Below are 18,600 nucleotides of genomic sequence, written 5' to 3' on the forward strand. Positions count from 1 at the left end.
ATGACGGGCAAAGCGGGCGCGGCGCTGGCCCCCAGCCTGCCCGGCAAGCCCAAGCCCGACGGCGCGGCCGCCGCCGCCCCGCCGCCGCCGCCCCCCGCGGCGGGAGCCAAGCCCAGCTCCGGGCCCACCCCTCCTCGCTGCACCGGCTTCGGCATCCAGGAGATCCTGGGCTTGAACAAGGAACCGCCGTCGCACCCGCGGGCCGCCCTGGACTCCCTGCCCGCCGGGCACCTGCTGGCGGCCCGCTCCGTCCTCAGCCCCGCCGGGGTGGGCGGCGTGGGCATGGGGTTGCTGGGGGCCGGAGGCATCCCCGGCTTCTATGCGCAGCCCACCTTTCTGGAGGTGCTCTCCGACCCGCAGAGCGTCCACCTGCAGCCTTTGGCCCGAGCTCCCGGGCAGCTGGACAGCAGCCAGACGGCCAGCTCAGGTAGGCACGGTCCCGGCCCCCGGGGGCACCGCCGCCGGCAGGCACCTTCGGAGCCCCGCGCCCGGCGGCGGAGAGGTGATTTCGTTTCGGAACCGAGGAGAAGGAGGAAAATAACGAGGGAGCTCGGGACCGGCCCTCCCCGGCTGAGGCCGCGGCCGCGCCGTGACGGCACGGCCCGTGGCTGCACCGAACACCGGCGGAGCGGCCCTCGCTCGGCCCCGGCGGCCCCAACTCGTTGCCGAGAAATTAAGGCCCGCTCCCATCCAGTTCCTAGACGGCGACAGCCGCCCGCAGACCCCGCTCCCGGAGCGGCGGGCAGCGGTGTCCCGCTTCGTCACCGAGCGTCCTCCCGGAGCTCCCGTACCGTGCCCGCCGTCCCCTCCAGCAGCGTGGCCGCCGGGAGCGTGGAGCCTCGGCCGGCGTCTGCCGGGTGGCGGCGGGTGAGAAGCGGCCGGAGCTCGGGGCCAGTGCTGGGGCAAGGCGGCCCGCACCGAAACGCGCCTCCCGGCTCCGAGCTCCGGCGGCTCCCGAGGGGCGAAGGCGGCACCGCCCTGCCCGCAACACCCCCGGCCCGGGCACCCCTGGGACGTGCGGCGGCCGCGGGCAGATGCCATTCCCGGCTATGTTTTTCCCCGTGGCTGCAGCAACCTTTATTTTTCCTCCTTCCCGGCATTTCAGCTGAGCAGCGCGGGTCCCCCGCCCCGGGGCGGGAGGCAACGGGTGCCCTTGGCTCGGGGAGGGGGCCGCGGCTCCCTCCATTTCGTACATTTTGTTGAGATCGCGGTCTCCGCGTTTCGGCGGCACGACAACGGCAGCCCCGCAAACGACTCCGGGCGACATAAGGGACGGCGAGAGCTCCCTCCCGGCCCGCAGCCCTTCTCTGAGGGGCACGGTGTCCCCGAGCTGCCCGCAGCGGGATCTGGGCCGGGACTGGGACCGGGCTGCAGCCCGCAGTCCCCGGCCGCGCCGCGATCGCAACGAAAGCTCCGGGCGGAGATGCCGGAGGGAGCGGATCTGCGGGGCTCCGGCGGGGAGCGAGCTCCAGCCCACGCCCGCTGCCCTTCTCTCCGCAGATTCCGAGGATGTCTCCTCCAGCGACCGCAAAATGTCCAAATCTTCCCTCAACCAGAGCAAGAAACGAAAGAAGAGGCGGCACAGGTAAGCAAAGCCTGGCGGCCCCGCATCTCCTCCCGGGAACCGGCAGCACCGGGCCCCGCTGCCGCTTCGCGTCCACAGCAAGTAGGATTCGGGATGTGCCCATAGGAGCGGGAATTGCAACGGCGATTAGCTTGGTTTGGTTTGTTTTTTTGGCTGCGGGTTAGGGCTGAAAAAATTCCCAACCGTCCCAAAGCGAAGAGGTGAAATAGCCAAAAGAGCTCCTCGCTTAGCAACCTAAAATTGGGCTGTCAGCAAGGGAGAATTTCTATCAAGGATCTCAAAATTTGCTACTTAAAAATTAATGTTTCGCCAATAGATGCAATAGTCGGGAGGTAGTCCCAGCCCGCGGAATGCCTGGAGACTCGCTCTGGGGAATGCTCTGGGGCTCGCTTCCCCTCGCTCCTCCCGCAGTGAGAATGGAGTTGGATGTCCGTGCTTTAAAATCGGAAACGAACCTCCCACCTCGGCTCGTGGCACCGCTGCGGCCGCAGGGCCGGGACGAAGGCACCTGGGCATCGTCCTTCGGGGCTGACTGTGGAGCAATTAAATCAATCCCGCCACGGTGCGGGAGGTGAATTAAATGTGCCCCAGCGAAAGCTCAGCGGCTGCGTGGGTCCAGAGGGATCCGAGCAGGAGGTGCGGGGGTTCGGCCTGAGCTAGCGGGGTGCTGCCGGGCAGGTGCTGTTCCAGAGCCAACGAGGATTCGTTTCTTTCTTGCGAGTTGAAACAGCGCATGAAACTGTTCCGTTTCCAGCTCCAAACAGCAACAGACCCGTAGCACTGGTCGGTGGTTATGCATTCTGTAAGGAATGGTTAAGGGCTGTGGTTGTACCGAAGCAGCTGACAGGCCGATAGCTCGCAAATAGCTGCAGGATTTGAGCAGCAAACGGCAGAGCGCGGTGTGTGCTGCACAGGGCCGGGGCTGCCCGGGAGGCAGCGGGGAGAGCCGAGTGGGCTCCGGGCACTGCCCCGGCGCGGGAGGTGCGGGGCTCCGCGGCTGAACCGGATCCGAACGGGGAGCGCCGTTCCTCTGCTCCTGGGGAGAAGCAGGAGCCACCGTGCGCTGACCCCAGACTTCCCACATTTGTGGGAACGAAAAGTGTTGAAAAAGAAAATGGATTTCGTTGTGAACGGGGACCGGGAGCTGACGGTGGGCAAGTGCCTTGCATTTGCATGCTGCTTTTGTAGGTAATGCCATCTATCTGGCAGCATCGTTCAGGTTCTAAATAGCTGAGGATATTTTTGAGACTTTGTGCCCTCTGGAATTTTGTGGCTTTCCTGAAACTCCTGCATATTTTTTAAAAAAAGATTTTTTTTTCACTTTTTTTCCTTACGGCTGCTGTATGTTTCTTAATAATTTACACAGTTACCTCGAACAAAGGTTGTAAGTTGCTGTTGTTGCTGTTTTTCTGGTAGGATTTTTTTGTCTGCTGTTTGGTTTTTTTGTTTGTTTGTTTTTGCCATCGAAATGCTGTGAGTTCTCACTGAAAATCGCATTTTGCGTACAACGGGGCTTTAGGGTGAGAACGTCAGTTCCTGCAGAGTTGAAGTGGTCTGAGACCTCTCAGCCATCCCCTGAGAAGGGCTCTCAGCTGCCTTGGTGTCCCTGCTTTTCAGTCTGCCTGTCCTAAGAGTGAGCAATGCTGCGGCTGCTGCCTGCCCAGGAGGTTCCTGGAGGGCAACAAGGCAATGCCAGCTGACAGAGAGCAGCTACTGGGGTATCAGTGTGGGAGCAACCAGTGTGAAGGTGGAGAGAGGGAGCTGGCACTGCACATCTGGAGCTCCAATCCAGAGAAGGGCAGGATGCAGCAGTAGAGCACAGAGTGAGTAAAGGCTTGGGAGGTTCAGTGGGAGCCCAGGCTCCAGGGAAGGCTCTCTGCCCCTCTGCTGGCCATGGGGGGATGTTCCCAGCAGGATGTCCCTGACCAGGAAGGTGATTTGTAACTATACCAAGCTCTGTCTTCAGCCATTTTCAGGTTCTCCTTTTACCTTGACACCTGACCTTTTGTGCACAAAAACACAGGAGGCGAAGGGGAAATACTATGCTTTATCAATTACTCAGGTTTCTGTAGCATCTGTGTTCATTTCTCTGACTCTGTACTTCCTTTGCTGCATGTTATGTTTTTTGGTCAAAGAGTTTTGTTCCTCTCAGGACAATCTTCACATCCTACCAACTGGAGGAGCTGGAAAAGGCCTTCAATGAGGCTCACTACCCTGATGTGTATGCTAGAGAGATGCTGGCCATGAAAACAGAGCTGCCAGAAGACAGGATACAGGTAACAGTATTTCTCGGGTCCCCTTGTCCTGCCTCTCTTGGCCATGCTCATTCCAACCTGGAAGAAAGGAGACACATGGGACAGAGTTTGCTTCTCAGACTGAACCCCTGGGCTGTCCATTCCCTTTAAAAAATGAGGGCAGCCAGACCAGTTGTTTTTTTGCCCATTTGTATGTGGGGTTTGTCTGTCAACATGTGCTGTGTGTGGAATGTTGCAGTGGTGATTTGGGGTATGTGTGTGTGTTAAAGAGGGAATCTTGAATCACTGAAGGGGAACTGCTGTGCAAGGAACGTCTGTAGGGTTTTGAGGTATTGGTAGTACAGGTGAATGAGAGTTGGCTGGAGTCAGGATCTGGGTGGCCAGACTGGGTGGGATGGATCTCATGTGTGCCCCTTTGGACTCAGACCTGGGGGCCACAGCAGGTAGTTGGCCCCTCTGTGGGCAGAGTTGAGAGGTGAGCCTCAGGTGTGATGTCTGCACATCTCTGCGAACTCATTGCATTTTCCTCTTCAAATACAGGTTCCCTGAATGTTTCTGTGGATCTTTACTTTTTTTTGATTACATGTATGTTTGGGCATTATTTGTGTGCCAGCCCTGTGATGGCACTGCAGAATGTTCTTGGGCAGATCCAACACGAAGTCCACCAGGGTGGACTCCAGCAACTACTTTGCGCCTGGCTCCCTCCAGAATCCTTGTGAGGCACAGGGGTGTAATGGCCAAGACTTGAACCCATTTTTGCTGATGCAGTATTTACAACAGTGTTGCATTTGCTGTTAGGTGAATCTGTTAGTCCTGGTTTCAAAGTGAGCTGGGCTTCTTGCCCACTGTGTCAACAGGACTCCTGCTGACCTAACAGCTTGTAGACATTGTGCACAGATGAGATTTCTGCTGGGCTTCAGAAGTCCCTTTGTTGGAAATCCTACCGGCCATTAGATAGGATTTTTGTCTGAGCAGCAGGACCCAATAGTTTACCTCTAGAGAGAGTGAGCTGCATAAGAAATTGCTTCTGCACATGCACAGGTTAAAAAGCCCAGGGAAAAGGGACCTGTGGAAGGTCAGTGTTGCCTGCATCCACCATCTGATGCTGGGCTGGCAGGAAGGCCTTGTGCACTGCATGCACTGCTTCACATCTGGGACATCCTCCTGGCACTGAGAGCCATTATGTTATCTGACTGGGAAAGGAAGAAGTGGCTAACTCATTCCAGCTCTCTGGCATGCTGCCTGTCATTCTGTAGCAGGCTAATGAGCAACCACAACTCTTCCTGTACTGCTGGGCTTTTAAACCTAGGGGATCACTCTGCCATGGCCCCTTGCCCAGGAGTTCAAGGCAAACGTGGCCTGCAGAAGCCCCCAATGATGAGCATGTTCTGAGCAATAGGTGCTGCTAAACGCACAAGTATTCCAGGAGAAAGTCCTCGAGTGGCATTTTGCTCATCATGAAAGGGGAAAGAGAAGCAACAGAATTCCTATGGCATCTATTGTGTGAGTGCCTGAGGGTCATATAAAAGCCCTGAGCACCACTGATGGGGAGAAGCGTCCGTTCCCACTGATCCTTCCAGAGGGTCAGCACCAGAGCATCCCTTACCACGTGCTACATGAAGCCTCCCTGTTCATAACTCTTATTTTGTGTCAAAAATCAATTCCTAGCTTTGGTCATGTTGCTTGATGTTTCTCTCATGTTTCAGCTTAGCATTCTTAGTATGAGTTGTTTCTCCCTTTATTATAACATTTTCTAAGGACAGTCATGGCCACCAGCTTAGACCATGGTGCGAGGTTGATGTTGGGATGGGTCTGAGAGCAGGGCAATACTCTGTGATACTTACTGAGTGCTTTGAGAGCTTACCAGGGTTTCAAATTCATGTAAATACTTCAGTATCTGGTGGCAAAGGCTTCCACAGCAGAATCACATGAATGAAGTACATCTTGCTTTGAATCCATGAGCATCATTTAATGCCACACATTTCTCTTGGAAGAGGCAGCCAACAATTAATCTTTATTCCCTTCTTCATAATATTTACAATTTTGCATCATCTTTTTTTTTTTTTTTCCCTTGTATGTGTTTCTAATTGATGAGGGAGGTCTCTATTTCTGCATTCTCACTGAAGCCTGCAGTTCCTCCCATCTCTCAGCACTGCTCTCTCTCCTGTAGGTCATTAATGTGCGTGGTTTCTCAGACTGTTGTGGATGTTGCATGCCATGGGCTCTTGCAGCGTTTCGTGCGGGTTCCCACTGGATCCTCACCTAAGAGTGATATCTGCCCCTTATTTTCATTCATGGGATTATTTCTCAGGAGGTAGTAGTCAAAGAGAAAGTAAATCACCTATGAAATTCAATATGAAAGTGAAATTCAGAGAGTGCAATTGAGAGAATGATATATAGGAACTGCTTGCGTGTAAAACCTCCAGCAGAACACTACAAATAGCCATCAGAGGCCACAAAAGTTATTGGTTTGAGAGAATATTGAATTCAGGAAAAGATATTCAAATCTTCCATTTACAGAGAAGATGAGCATGTATTTTTTATTTTTTTTATTTTTTATTTTTTTGAAGGCAGCATTCCTTGCCTTGCATATACCATCTCCTGCACTGAACTGGCTGCTGCTGGGAGGATTGTGAGCATCCTCCCACTGGGCAACGTGGGAAAAAGATTTGATTTTCCCGATGAGACACAAGTCAGACCAGATGTCGCTGTGGCCGTTTTGCACGGTACTTGAAATGGACCACATTAATCAATGCATTGAGAAAAATATTCGGGAGAGTTTAAGTGCTGCTACTAAAATCAACCCAGACCATCTTGTACAATGTAGGTGGGGTAAATAGATTTCTGCAGGGATGTATATCCTGAATAAGCAACTTGAAGTGATGAAAACAGCCTCAAGCTGACAAGTATTTTAATGTTTGACTTAAATGAGAGCCTTTATCTCAAAAGATTCTCTTAAACGTAACGTGTGGATTTAGATAAGTTATCTCTATTGAGTTTATTAATGTGTGACATTTTCAAACTTTAAATGCCGTTATCTATGATACTAAAGGTCAGTAACAGATTGATTTGGATTACTGAAATGAGAGTAGTGTTGTTGCTCTATCTGAGGTTTGAGGTTCCAACCTTTCATAACTACTCTTAGCAGGTGACAACCTGACTATTTTCAGGTGATTCTCACACTTAGGCCAGGCACAGGGCCAGAGGGTTCCCACCCATGCAGCAAGTTGGTGATGACCGTGTAGCTGGAGGTGAATGACCAGGACAAATGGACTGCTTGGTAGTAGATTATCAAGGTGATGGAGAAGCTGAAAATGTTGCTGTTGTGTGAGCCAACCTTTTCAATAGCTTTTTTTTTTTCTTTTTCTTTAAAGAGTCCTGCAAGAAGTTAATCATGAAATAGAACTAAGGAGCTTTGCTGGCAACCTTTTCCAATAATTCCTGAGCACTGGGACAAGCCACAGCAGTATGATACCAGATAAATATCATTAACTTTCCCTGTGCTTTTAGAGATGTAGGAAGTGTACAAGTGAGAGTAATAACACTAATCAAGCTTACTGGCTTGGTGAGAATATTATTATGAGTGGTTCTCATAGCGTATGGTGCATCTCTGCCTCCATGTCTTTAATTGGTATGTGAGAGGTTCATCCACTTTGCTGCCTCTTCAATATTGTGCTTGTTTAGTTCATCTGACTTCATATTAATTTTAATTTTTCAATTAAGAGTTGTTTAATTTGGCCCTTTCTGTAATTGAGTGTTTTCATTACCCTTTATCTATGGCTCGTTTTCAGTTCATGTGCTGAAACTTTGTTTACGAGTTAATTACCATAGCTGTAAACAGAGGGGCTGGGTGGTGTGCAAACACAGGGGCCCTTGCAATCCTGGGTTCGCCATCTGAAAAGTCTCACATCACATGCATTTGGACAGAGCAAAAAATGAGGCAGGAAGGTAAATGGGTGGCATGGAACACCTGCTTACTGTAGAATGGAAATTTCCTGCCTGTTGCTAGACTTTGCAGGTAACCTGCCCTGTTTGTGGATTTTACCTGGGTAGAGTTGGGGCTGTAGGTATTTGTTTTTGGTGGTGGTGGTGGTTTGGTTTTTTTGTGTGTTCTTTTTTTGTTTGTTTTTGAGCAGTGATGGAGGCATAGAGGTATGTACCTCTGTATTTCCAGGTACCACTTTATCTCTCTGCATTCCATCCCCAAGTTCCGTTGGTAACAGACCAGATTTCTAAATGGGACAGAAATTCAAACTAAGCCAACCTTGGATGTCTTAGTCTTCTGCATTCTGCTCTGCCCCCTGCAAGATGTTCACAACTGACACAGCATAAGGGTGTCATAGCATGATTTTGGTGTGCTCCTCCATAGTAGAAAGAGGAAAATGGGGCAGTGCTTTCTCTGCAGTTTGGGGAGCCCCACACCTAAGGTCAGGCACCTCCAAGTATTAAGACACTTCTCTGTGAGAGGGAAGACGGCTACCAACAAAACATACCATAGGCCATTGCTGTGAAAGCCTTGGCAGGGCCTTTCTCCATCACAGATGGGAGAATGAGGGAGCAATGGCTCTGCAGGGTCTGTGCCACACTATAACTACTCAGGATCTCTTCCCCACATTTATCCCACTGTTTTCTTAACAGATCTCTGAATTAGCTGAGGCACTGTTGTTCATTAGTCGCTTCAATTGTTCAATAGTGAATTCCCCTCTAACCTTTGGGTGCCTGGCAGAGAGACCAGCTGATGGTTGTGCTCAGGTTTTCTCTTAATGACCTGTTATTATACATTTTTCCTCCCTTCCTGACTTTGAATGCAGATTTCTTTTTTAATGACTCAATAACTTAGGTGCTTTGGAGGTCTAATTTAATTTCATTAATTTACTTTTCTCCTTATTTCTTAATGTCTTTTTTTTTTTGTGTGTGTGTGTGTGTATGTGTTTTTGGTGCTTTTCTTTTTTTGTATAGTGCTTATCATTTACTCTGATAGATCTCAATAATTTAAGCTTGGCTCAGCCAGAGGGAGGCTGAGCTGAGTGAATGTGTGTGCAATGTTGCTGGTAGGGAAACAGCTCCTTGGAAGGTCCAAGCTAACTTGACCATGTAAACGTATGTGATGAGGATCTGACCTCCTGGGTAATGGTCAGGAGACAGACTCCTGTTCTGGCTCGATCTTTGACTCCAGTGATCCTCCTTGTTCCCTGGATTCAAGAGACCCAACTGAAAGGTTGCTTATTGTGCAGGACAAGGAGTTGTGAATACCATCCTTACCATGCACCTTCCTGAGTGAGATGGCTGACGGTCCTGAGTGGGATTTGGCTCACAGGTTGCTTCTTAGCTGGTGGAGACTTCAACATAAATATTTCTAGTAGAACTGCACTTGCGTGCACAAGTACATGTAACACAGCAGAGGCTATGTTCACAGAGTTCATTGCATATGGATGTTTACAAAGACCAATTGAAACATTTTCTCTGTTTCAGAGGAGATACAGAGCAATTTTAGCATGGGGAAATGAGGATAGCAGCTTGGTCAATGGAGGCTGGGTTTACTGTCAGCATTGTGAGCACTTGTAGGATACATGCTCTGTGCAGTATCATCCCTTGTGTTAATGACAAATGTCTCCCTAGGTTGATAAGGATGGCGAGGCCAGATGAAAACACTAGGTTTGAACTGGGGGTGTAATTAAAATGTTCTCTGGCCAAGAGGAATTTTGCCTCCTTACGTTCCCTTATTTATTATTGACTTCTTATCTTTGATTCTTTGCCAGTGATAGAGGGATGCTAGAGAAGGATTAGGGTCCTAGCAGTGGGAAAATGCACTGGGACCAAGGTGAGATGAGATATTTACAATTTTGTCTGCATAAGTCAGATAGAATGCAAAAAAATAGTTGTATTTGCACATTTGCTGCTGTTGTGTGGGATTCAGGGCATGCATGGCCTGCAAGAGCTGCAGTGTGGTACTGTCAGACAATACTTTTTCTAGGTGTTGTGCTGACCCATATTCAAAGTGTGTCTTGTGCTAGTTTGGCTTTGAGGATACTTGAATTTGGATAAACCACTGTATCTTTGCTTGCAAGAGGTGAGTACTGATTTCCAGTTTATCACAGCGCATCTGGTTGGATCTGTTAGCCAAGTGGTCAGCCACAACTCCAGCTACTAGCAAGGAGGATTCTTCCCATGCCATATGAGGGAATTGTTCCTTTTAATATGAGCTCAGAAAGCTCTTTCCTAGTGTTAGGAAGTGAAGGAATGATAACCCTGTGATCAGCCATGCAGGCCATGTGCAACCTTTACTGCTCTCATTTAACTTCATACCCATTTTATGCTAGCCGTAGAAAGTGATGTCACCATAAACAGTGCCAATAATTTTGACGTTACACTTGAAAAGATTCCAATAAAGTGTTGCCAGGCTTACGCAAGCGCTGCAGTTTTCACTAGCAGCCAGGTGACTGGAAGCTTTCCTGGGGTGGTTGCTGCAGGCAGGGATCTGGGGAAGTCTCAGTACCCAATCAGATCTTACACTGCTGTGACAATGCACTACAAACCCCCAGGTCCCATGAGTGTGAACGGGGAGATGCTCAGGGAAAGACTGAGGATGTGAGCAGTGCAAAGAACAGCCCCATAATTGTACCCAGCCAGAGCACTGGCCCTGTTCAGCATAGGGGATGATGATATCATTGTATTTTTCTATGGAGGTTTTAATTGTGTCTACTCTCAGTTAGAGGCTTGTATTGGAAAAGAAGAAAATAGGGAGGTGCGTTGTTGTCAGGGAGAACTGAGTGCTGAGAAGACAGGACCATGACCATGGTGGCACTATGACAGTGGATTATAACCAAAGGCAATGTCACAGAAGTCCAGAAAGCTTTCTGGGTTTTTTGGTGTGGAAGGACAGGGACCTCCAGCTGTATCCTCACTCCAAAAGCTCAATGTCAAAGATGGCTTCTTTGCAGGAATCGTGCAGAGCAATAGCTTGTCTCCCTTAGCTGAAGATCAGAGCCATGGGTTTTTTTTTTTTTTATCAGAGAATAGACAGTGTAAGATGGCTGGCAGCCCACGAGCAGCGCAGATTCTCTCCTCAACGGTATTGGGATTTTGTTCCTTTCCTCAGTTTCTGTTTGTCCAACAGCTGTATGCAGCAGCTCCCCATGACCTGGCAAAGGCGCAAGCTGGTGTGTCAGTATGTCTGCATCTGTTTGTCTGTGCACGTGTACATACATTTGCTTGTGGCCATCTAGTGGACATTCCATGTGCTGCTTCGGGCTGGGACCCTCTCGTGCTCAATCAACAATGCCCATAACGTGAAAGAACGCTGGTGAAATGCTGTGCCAAAGACACCATGTAAGATATGGTGAAGAAAAATTCACCATTAGCTATTTTGGTGTTTTCTCTTAAGGCACGAGGAGTGCTTGGGCAGGGAATATTACTGTTTGTTTGTTAGAAAGACAAAGCATAGCCCCTCTCAGCTTTGAAAATAGAAGCCAAGAAAATTACTGTAACCAACAAAAGTCTTAGATTGTGCTCACTGAAACAGGCACAGTAACACCCTAGATGCCTTGAAGAATCCCTTTGCTGATTAAGATTCCTGGCTCATGTCTACTCTCAAGCAGATTTCTCTCTTTAGCAGACAGTGTTTCAGGAGCTGATTAGGTAAACAAACTAATATGATGAATGTGGATAACAAGGACACATTGAGTCTCATGTTCCTTTGCAAAATGAGAGATTCCTCCTACTACAATTTGCTCTTCTGCACTATCAATAATATAAAGGAGTATCGGTCATCATTTGTGCTTCAGAGGAGGAACCTGGCAAGAATAACCTTGCCAATTTTTGCTCTGAAGTGCTGTGACCCTGCGATGCAGTGCACAGTGCCTATGATTTGACTGCCTGGGGCAGTGGGCACTGAGGATGAAAATTAGATGACGGTAGGATTAGAAATATTCACGTTTGTAACACTTTCCAATACTGCTGGTTTTGGTAGGGGTCTGAGAAAGACAGGCATGTGGAACAAGCACCCAGGAGACGATGCTGAAGGTGCTGGCATTTGCTGCAGCTAGTGTGCTCACGTGGCTGAATCCAAAGCTAATGTGTCCTGTGGGAAAGAAAACATGAAATCTGGAATGCTGTCAGAGTAATGGGACAGGAACAGTCATCTGCTGATAGTCATCAGCAGAGGTACAAGTTTCATGAGCATTAACCCTTGGAAATATCCCAGCACATCACTGAAACATTCCCCTTTCCTGCCTGATGAAGGTCAGCCAGGAAGAAGCTCCAGACCCTTTTCTAAAGCGAATTGGAAGATGAGCTCCTGTAGCCTGGAGTGACCAAGCCTTTCCTACCAAATGTTTCACAGAATGTTTTCTTCTCACATACCAAATCTCACCTCCTGCTGCCCTGTTTCCTCTTTCCTGTTCTTGGGAAAGGGTATGGAGAAGGTGGTTTTAGCTAGTACAGCTGGATGAATTTCTACAGTGTTCCAGCAGACGGGGACAAGGGGTCTTCATGTGTGCCTGCGAAGAGACAAAGAGGCATCCCTCAGAGCCCGGTCAGCTTTCCCTTCCTTCTGCGCCTTACCCCCGCCCAATGCTGTCTCTGTTCAGTCACTCCCTCTAGCGTTCATCTCCACCCTACGACATCATGAAGTCCTTTTCGCATCCTTTACTAATTCAAGAAATTTTTACCCCTTATTTCTGAAATATCTCTCCTTATTCAGATCTATGCTTAAAAATGTCTTTAAAGAAGTTGGTTCTTAGATATTCTGGTCACTGCCAAGAAACCAAGGAATAGCAAGACAGATTTACCTACTTCAACGTTATCCAGTTTCTGAGGATAGGACTTTTGGAACGAGCATCCTATCTTTCACAGAGGTGAAATTAATAGGATGCAAATTATCTTAAGCAGTAGACTGTTGGTCCAAAAAATGCCTTTGCCCACCAGATTGTGATAGCTTTGCAAAACATCAGATATGCTTCAGTAAACACAGTCTGAAATTAATAATGGGTGTTAGGTCATGAAGTGTGGAAGTACAAACCCAGTCCTTTCAGCATACCCAGTGCTGTGTCATGGAGAACCAGAGGAAAGCAAGTGAAAGGCAAGCTGCAAGGGTAAATACAGCATTTCACAAAGCTGAGCACATGGGGTGGGAAGGGACAAGTCCAAATATAGACAGAGTTAATGTTACTTGAAGCAGACCAAATTTTATGAAGTCAGAGGAAGTTGTAGAACAAACGTCTGAAAGCAAAAACATCTTCAGCTGAAGAACACAAAATACCAAAATTTAAAGTGAACTGAAAAACAACTATAAAGGAAGGAAAAGTGGGATACCTGCAATCAATACCTGTATTTTCAGAAGTTGTGGCTGATGCACCAACACCACTTTAAGTACTTCAGCACTAATAAACCTGTTGCACAATTCCGCTCAGAATGGAGGCATAGGAAAATTTTGGTAATGTGTCAAGAGATCCTGAGAAAAGAATAAGATCTTCCCCCAAAACAAAGTCTTAACTGAGGAGCTCTATGACTGAGAGCAAAATCACAAGATTGGGCCCCAGAGAATAACTCTGCCCATCCACAATGGTGTTGCATTGAGTCTGCAGGTGCCATACTGGAGCTTATCCCACCATGATGTGTGGGATGGGGTGGTGGTAGAGGAGCTGGGCTGGGTCCTGGCCTTGGAATATTTGACATTGAGCACCACTACTTTCACTTGAGATCCTATCTGAGGTTAAGGTCCTGGTGTCAAAACAAGACGGACAGCCCCTCCTGCTAGAAATTCTGCCATTTCAATGTTTCTTTTTCCCACTTCAAAACCATGGGGAAATTCCCATCAAATTTCAAAAATTGATTTGGGAAATCTAATGACCTTACAAGGCTGTTGATGTCATTTTGATTTGCCCATTTGGCATTGTAGCGTAGATCTTGCTTGTTACATGGACGAGATTAAAATACAACACTGAGAAGAAACCCATAGGTAATTTTGATTATGCTTCCACTGACCAGAGGCAGCATTTATGTATAACTGAATCAGCATTTTGTCAGAAAATTTTCCACCAGCGCCAGTCAAAATTGGTCTGCCTATGGCAAAACCTAGGCTACCTCCTGCATTTTTTTGCTCATGTTTGGGGAGAAGAGATGTTCTGTTGCTGCAGGTTTTGGGGCAGCACTAAAAGAGACCACTGCTGTAGCAGGATTGAGAGCCATGGAGCAAGGGGGAGCCTGAGGAGCATGGAGTAAGATGTTTGGGGAAACGAGGCAGGAAGAAGGGAAAAAAGGCAGGTGGTGAAAGCCTCAGTGAGGAAGCACCTGAAGATAAGAATTGAAGAGATTTTTAAAAGTTGCCCACTTGGTACCTGGTGGGAAAAAAAAAACAAAACAAAAAACTGTCTGATTGAAAATCCCAGTGAACATTTGTGCAAGCCATTCTGGGTACATGGAGAGGTGTCACTTCAGCTCCAGACCAAGGCAGATTGGCAGGTGCTGTCCTCTGGATTTTGCAGGAAGCATCCTGGCTGTAACATCCCCTCTGCTGGGCACAGGGGGTCTTCTGCCAGGACAATCTGGGATCACAGCTGCCGAGCCCATGTCTTCCATCCCTGCAAAGGATGCTGTGCAGTCTCTTCTGAGCAGGCAGGTGAAAGAGGTGAGCTCACTGTGCTGTGAAGGGGCCTGGCAAGGCTGCACCCAGACAAAGGTCTCACTGTCCCCACGAGCCGGGGGTCTCAGAGCCCTCTGTGCTCCCCCCTGCAGCCCCTGCTCCCCCACAGCTGAGGCAACAGAGGGTTAAGCTGTCAGCTCTGTAATGTTAAACAGGTGTCAAAGGCACCTCCATATATCTGCAGATTGAAATCAAATTCTTTGCAGTATAAAAAGATAAATTACCCAGGCGATTCCCGCCTCATCCCACTCATCAGGCCAGCGCCAGACGGCAAGCAATTTTTTTTTTTAATGTGCTAACGACCTAATCAAGCAATCAAGTTGGAGAAGATTGCGGAGTGACCCCGAGCATCCATCTGCCAGCGAGACCCCGCCATTCATTTCCATTCTGCCGTGTACTTTCCGGGAAAGGGAGGGAAAAAATAGGAGGAAAAAAAAAAAATCCTAAACAAATTAACACCCAATTTTCTGTGAGTCTAATTAGTTAAATGAGGAGGTGTTTGGGGTGTCCACAGGGAGGGAGGGGCTGCCTTTTGGAGAGGCGACTGGTAACTCCATGGCATTAATTAGCGCAGGTCAATGGCGTGGTTCCCCAGGGACCTGCTGCTTTAATTTCCCGTGATATTTCAGTGCCTGAGGCCCATCGATTCAAACTGAAATTAACTTATTTTTCAATCAGGCCTGGGCTGCCCCTGGGGCTGACTCTTCCTTTGCCTCCTTCTGAATAGACCTCGAGCAATTTTTCATCTAAAGCTGATGCCTCCGCTCTGCGGGAAGGGAGGGGTTGTGGGGAGGGAGGAGGGCAGGCAAGACAAGAGGGATGGAAATCGGAGAGCGAGCGCTAATAGATTTCTGTGAGCCACCCCTGCCTCCGCCCGCGTCTCTGCTCGCTGCCCCCCAGGTCACAGCTCGGAGATTATTCTGCCAATTTTCTGAGAAGATGTGGGTCTTTTCAAACAGGGAATTCAAGGCAAGCGGCACAGATCAGCTCCCTCTTCTCCTGCCTATCCAGAGCATCTCCCCCAGCTCTGCTGTCCCTGTGGCACTGCAGCACACAGCCCCTTGCTGCAGTTCATGCGCCCAGTAAATAATGAAAGCAAATCCCAGACACGAGAGCCAAACTCTGCTGGAAAAAAGACAGCGCGATGGCAAATTAATTACATCCTGCAGGGAGGGATGGGACCTGCTCTCATGCTTGGCCCTTGTTGTTCCTGCAAGGAGGAGGGAGAGAAATACCCAGTGACTGTTGTATGAGGCTTTTGGGAAGGTGTACATGTGCCTATCTTCATCCTCTTGCACAAGCACACGTGTGCAGGGATGGGATATCACATCTGCTGCCCCCGATGCTCACATCCCTCCCTATCCTCCACTCCAGGTCTGGTTCCAGAACCGCCGGGCTAAGTGGCGGAAGCGAGAGAAGTGCTGGGGCCGGAGCAGCGTGATGGCCGAGTACGGACTCTATGGAGCCATGGTGCGTCACTCCATCCCGCTGCCTGAGTCTATCCTCAAGTCAGCCAAGGACGGCATCATGGAATCGTGTGCCCCGTGGCTCCTGGGTAAGAGAGCAGCCAGCCTCACAGGGGTGGCAAGGAGGTCAGGATGAAGAGGGGTGTGAGGAGAAAACTTGATGGGATTCCAGCTTGCTCAGGATCCCTGCAAAGTTGTACAGAGTGCCAAGACCTCTCTTGCACTCATCCCACTTTCCTTCCTCTGGGCACCCACAAAGCTGGACTGCTGCCCTGTTTTGCTTTGTCTGCTGTGGAGGAGGGATAGTGGATGTAGTGGTTACCCTAATGTGCTCCTGCTCTTTGCTTCCTACTTTCTGAACTTTCAGGCTGGTTTTGTCCCAGAACTGACTGTGGGCATCTTAACAGTGGGCTGTCCTTCTGTCTGCATGAATCTGAGGAGGCAGGGGTGGGTTGTATGAGGAACTGATAGAGAAAGGCAGGGAAACCTCCCCAGATCCAAGTAGCAAATGACCCCAGGGACCCAGGCCCCTGCTGTATCTAAGACCCTCATCCCTACTGAGCCAGGGCTGCACTTGCGCGGGGCCAGAGTGCCTGGCGTGCCATGACTGCTGTTTGAAGCAAGGGTTTCTGCTTTTCCTTAATTCTGGCCTCTCTTTATCTTTGCTGTTTTCAGTTCAAGATGGCTTTCCCATGCCCAGGCGCTTTTCTAAACCCGAATACCAACAATTCTTTTTAGGGATGCACAAAAAGTCTCTGGAGGCAGCGGCTGAGGCGGGGAGGAAGACGGAGGTGGAGCGCCAGGCCCTGCCCAAGCTTGACAAGGGTGACAAGGAAGAGAGGGGCTCGGATCCCAAAACCGCCATTTCCCAGGAGGAACTGAGAGAAAACAGCATTGCCGCCCTCAGGGCCAAAGCTCAGGAGCACAGCACCAAAGTCCTGGGAACCATTGCGGGGGACACCCCGAGGAAGCCGGAGAAAGGGGAGGAGGTGGCAGAGGATGAGAGGCAGACCGAGAAGTCCAGTGCATCACAGAAGGAGGAGAAGCTGATCTAGGGAAACAGAGGCTGTGGAAGCCAGCCCTGGCAGATACTGTGCCCTCTGGGGGTCACAGCCCCCTCTGATGGCCAGGCCTCCTGGCTGCACCCACCCAGAGTGTGGGGCCCTGGTTTCTTCATGTGGGGCTACCCAGGGGTGCCCCCAGCCTGCTCCCCTGAAGCGCAGCCCTGTCCTTCACTCCTCCACTCCTAGGGCTTTCCTTACCCCAGCCCATCCCCATCTCCATCTCCACCCCAGGGCAGGCTGCGGCTCCAGGTCCCTGTGGTTGTGGGTCTGGGTCTAGCTTAAGGCCCCATCCAGCCCCCTCCAGGCCAGTGAAGCCCAGTTCCCCTTCATCTCACACTGCATTCCGCTGTGTTCCACACCCCAGAGGACCCCACTGCCCCTGGTATGATAAGTCCATGGCCCTGTGTGTGTGAAATGCTGAGCCTCTGCTATACAGCTCTCCCAGCTCAGCACTGACAGCTGCTGGGATGGGGCTGCAGGTTTGGAGGGGCTGATTTTTGCCTCCATTATGTGAGGAAATGCAGGTTTAGCTTGCAGACACCATGTCTCGTTCCCTGCTCACACCTCCAGTGACCCCAGCCTACACTGTCATCTTCCTCACACGCACTCGGAGGCCAGTGCCACACACAGTTAAACCCTCTCAGAAAAGACATTTTCCCAAGGTATTTATTGAAGTCAATTTGCCCAGCTCTCCTTCTGAGCCCTGAAGGGAATGACAGCCATGCAGACGCAGCCCTGGCACACGCTGTAATGTGTACATACGTCTCCTCACCGACCCCACGTGTGCACGCAGACCCATGCAGCCAAACCTGCTGTTCTTCACAGCATCTTGTGCTGACATCTCCCTTCTGTCCCAATCAGGCACCCTCTTCCCAGAGCTGCTGTTTTAATTCTGTCAGAATTAACTTCTTCCATCCAGTCCCATTTGTCTTTGTCACCCGTTTGTTTGACGTGTTAGATTATAGCCCATGGTGTGTAAATAATGTACATACAGTGAGAAAAGAATTCAGTATTGAGGTGTTTGAGATATGGAGCTGTAATAACTTCTAGTCATTCAGAACCTGTGATTTATGTGCCATTTTCTGTAAAGATACAAACAAGAATAAAATTAAACTGGAATATGGTGTGTGAGTCTGGTCACTTTTTCAAGGAAAATGAATTCAGCCAAAGCCGAGAAGGGTGAGGTTTCAGACCTTACCCAGAAATACTTCAGTGAGCTCTAAGCAGCACAAAGAAGTGCTGGACCCAAAGGAAAGGAGGACAGAAGAAAGCTGTAATGAGGCAGGAGCAGCTTCGCTCCACTACACAGGTGCTGGGGATCTCACAGTGAGGAGATAGGCTGCAGTATTTCACCCAAGCCTGCCTCCTGCTCCACCAAGACCTCAATTAGTGCTGCTACAAGCTGTTCTAAGGCATTTAGAAGAGATAGAGAGCCCAGCCCAGCTTTGTGGAGAAACGGTATGTGCCCAGCAGGAGATGGATGGGGTATCTCATCCAGGTGACAGCTGCAGGAGATAAACCTGGGAAGCAGCTGAGGCAGCCTGGCCCAGCACCTGTTTCCATGGGCAGCCCGAGCGCGCGCTGCAGC

The 18,600-nt window shown here is 49.8% G+C and overlaps 1 protein-coding gene across 1 annotated transcript; it reads left to right on the plus strand.

Moving 5' to 3' along the window:
• VSX2 (visual system homeobox 2) lies at positions 1-18,587 on the plus strand. Its single transcript, XM_048948144.1, has 5 exons — positions 1-427; positions 1,501-1,585; positions 3,738-3,861; positions 15,857-16,037; positions 16,687-18,587. Exons 1-5 carry the CDS (start codon positions 1-3, stop codon positions 17,001-17,003), a joined length of 1,134 nt encoding a protein of 377 aa, XP_048804101.1. The 3' UTR covers positions 17,004-18,587.
• Positions 18,588-18,600: the final 13 nt, after the last annotated feature.

The sequence above is a fragment of the Lagopus muta genome, chromosome 6 (genome assembly GCF_023343835.1).
Source record: "Lagopus muta isolate bLagMut1 chromosome 6, bLagMut1 primary, whole genome shotgun sequence".
NCBI classification, from domain to species: Eukaryota; Metazoa; Chordata; class Aves; order Galliformes; family Phasianidae; genus Lagopus; species Lagopus muta.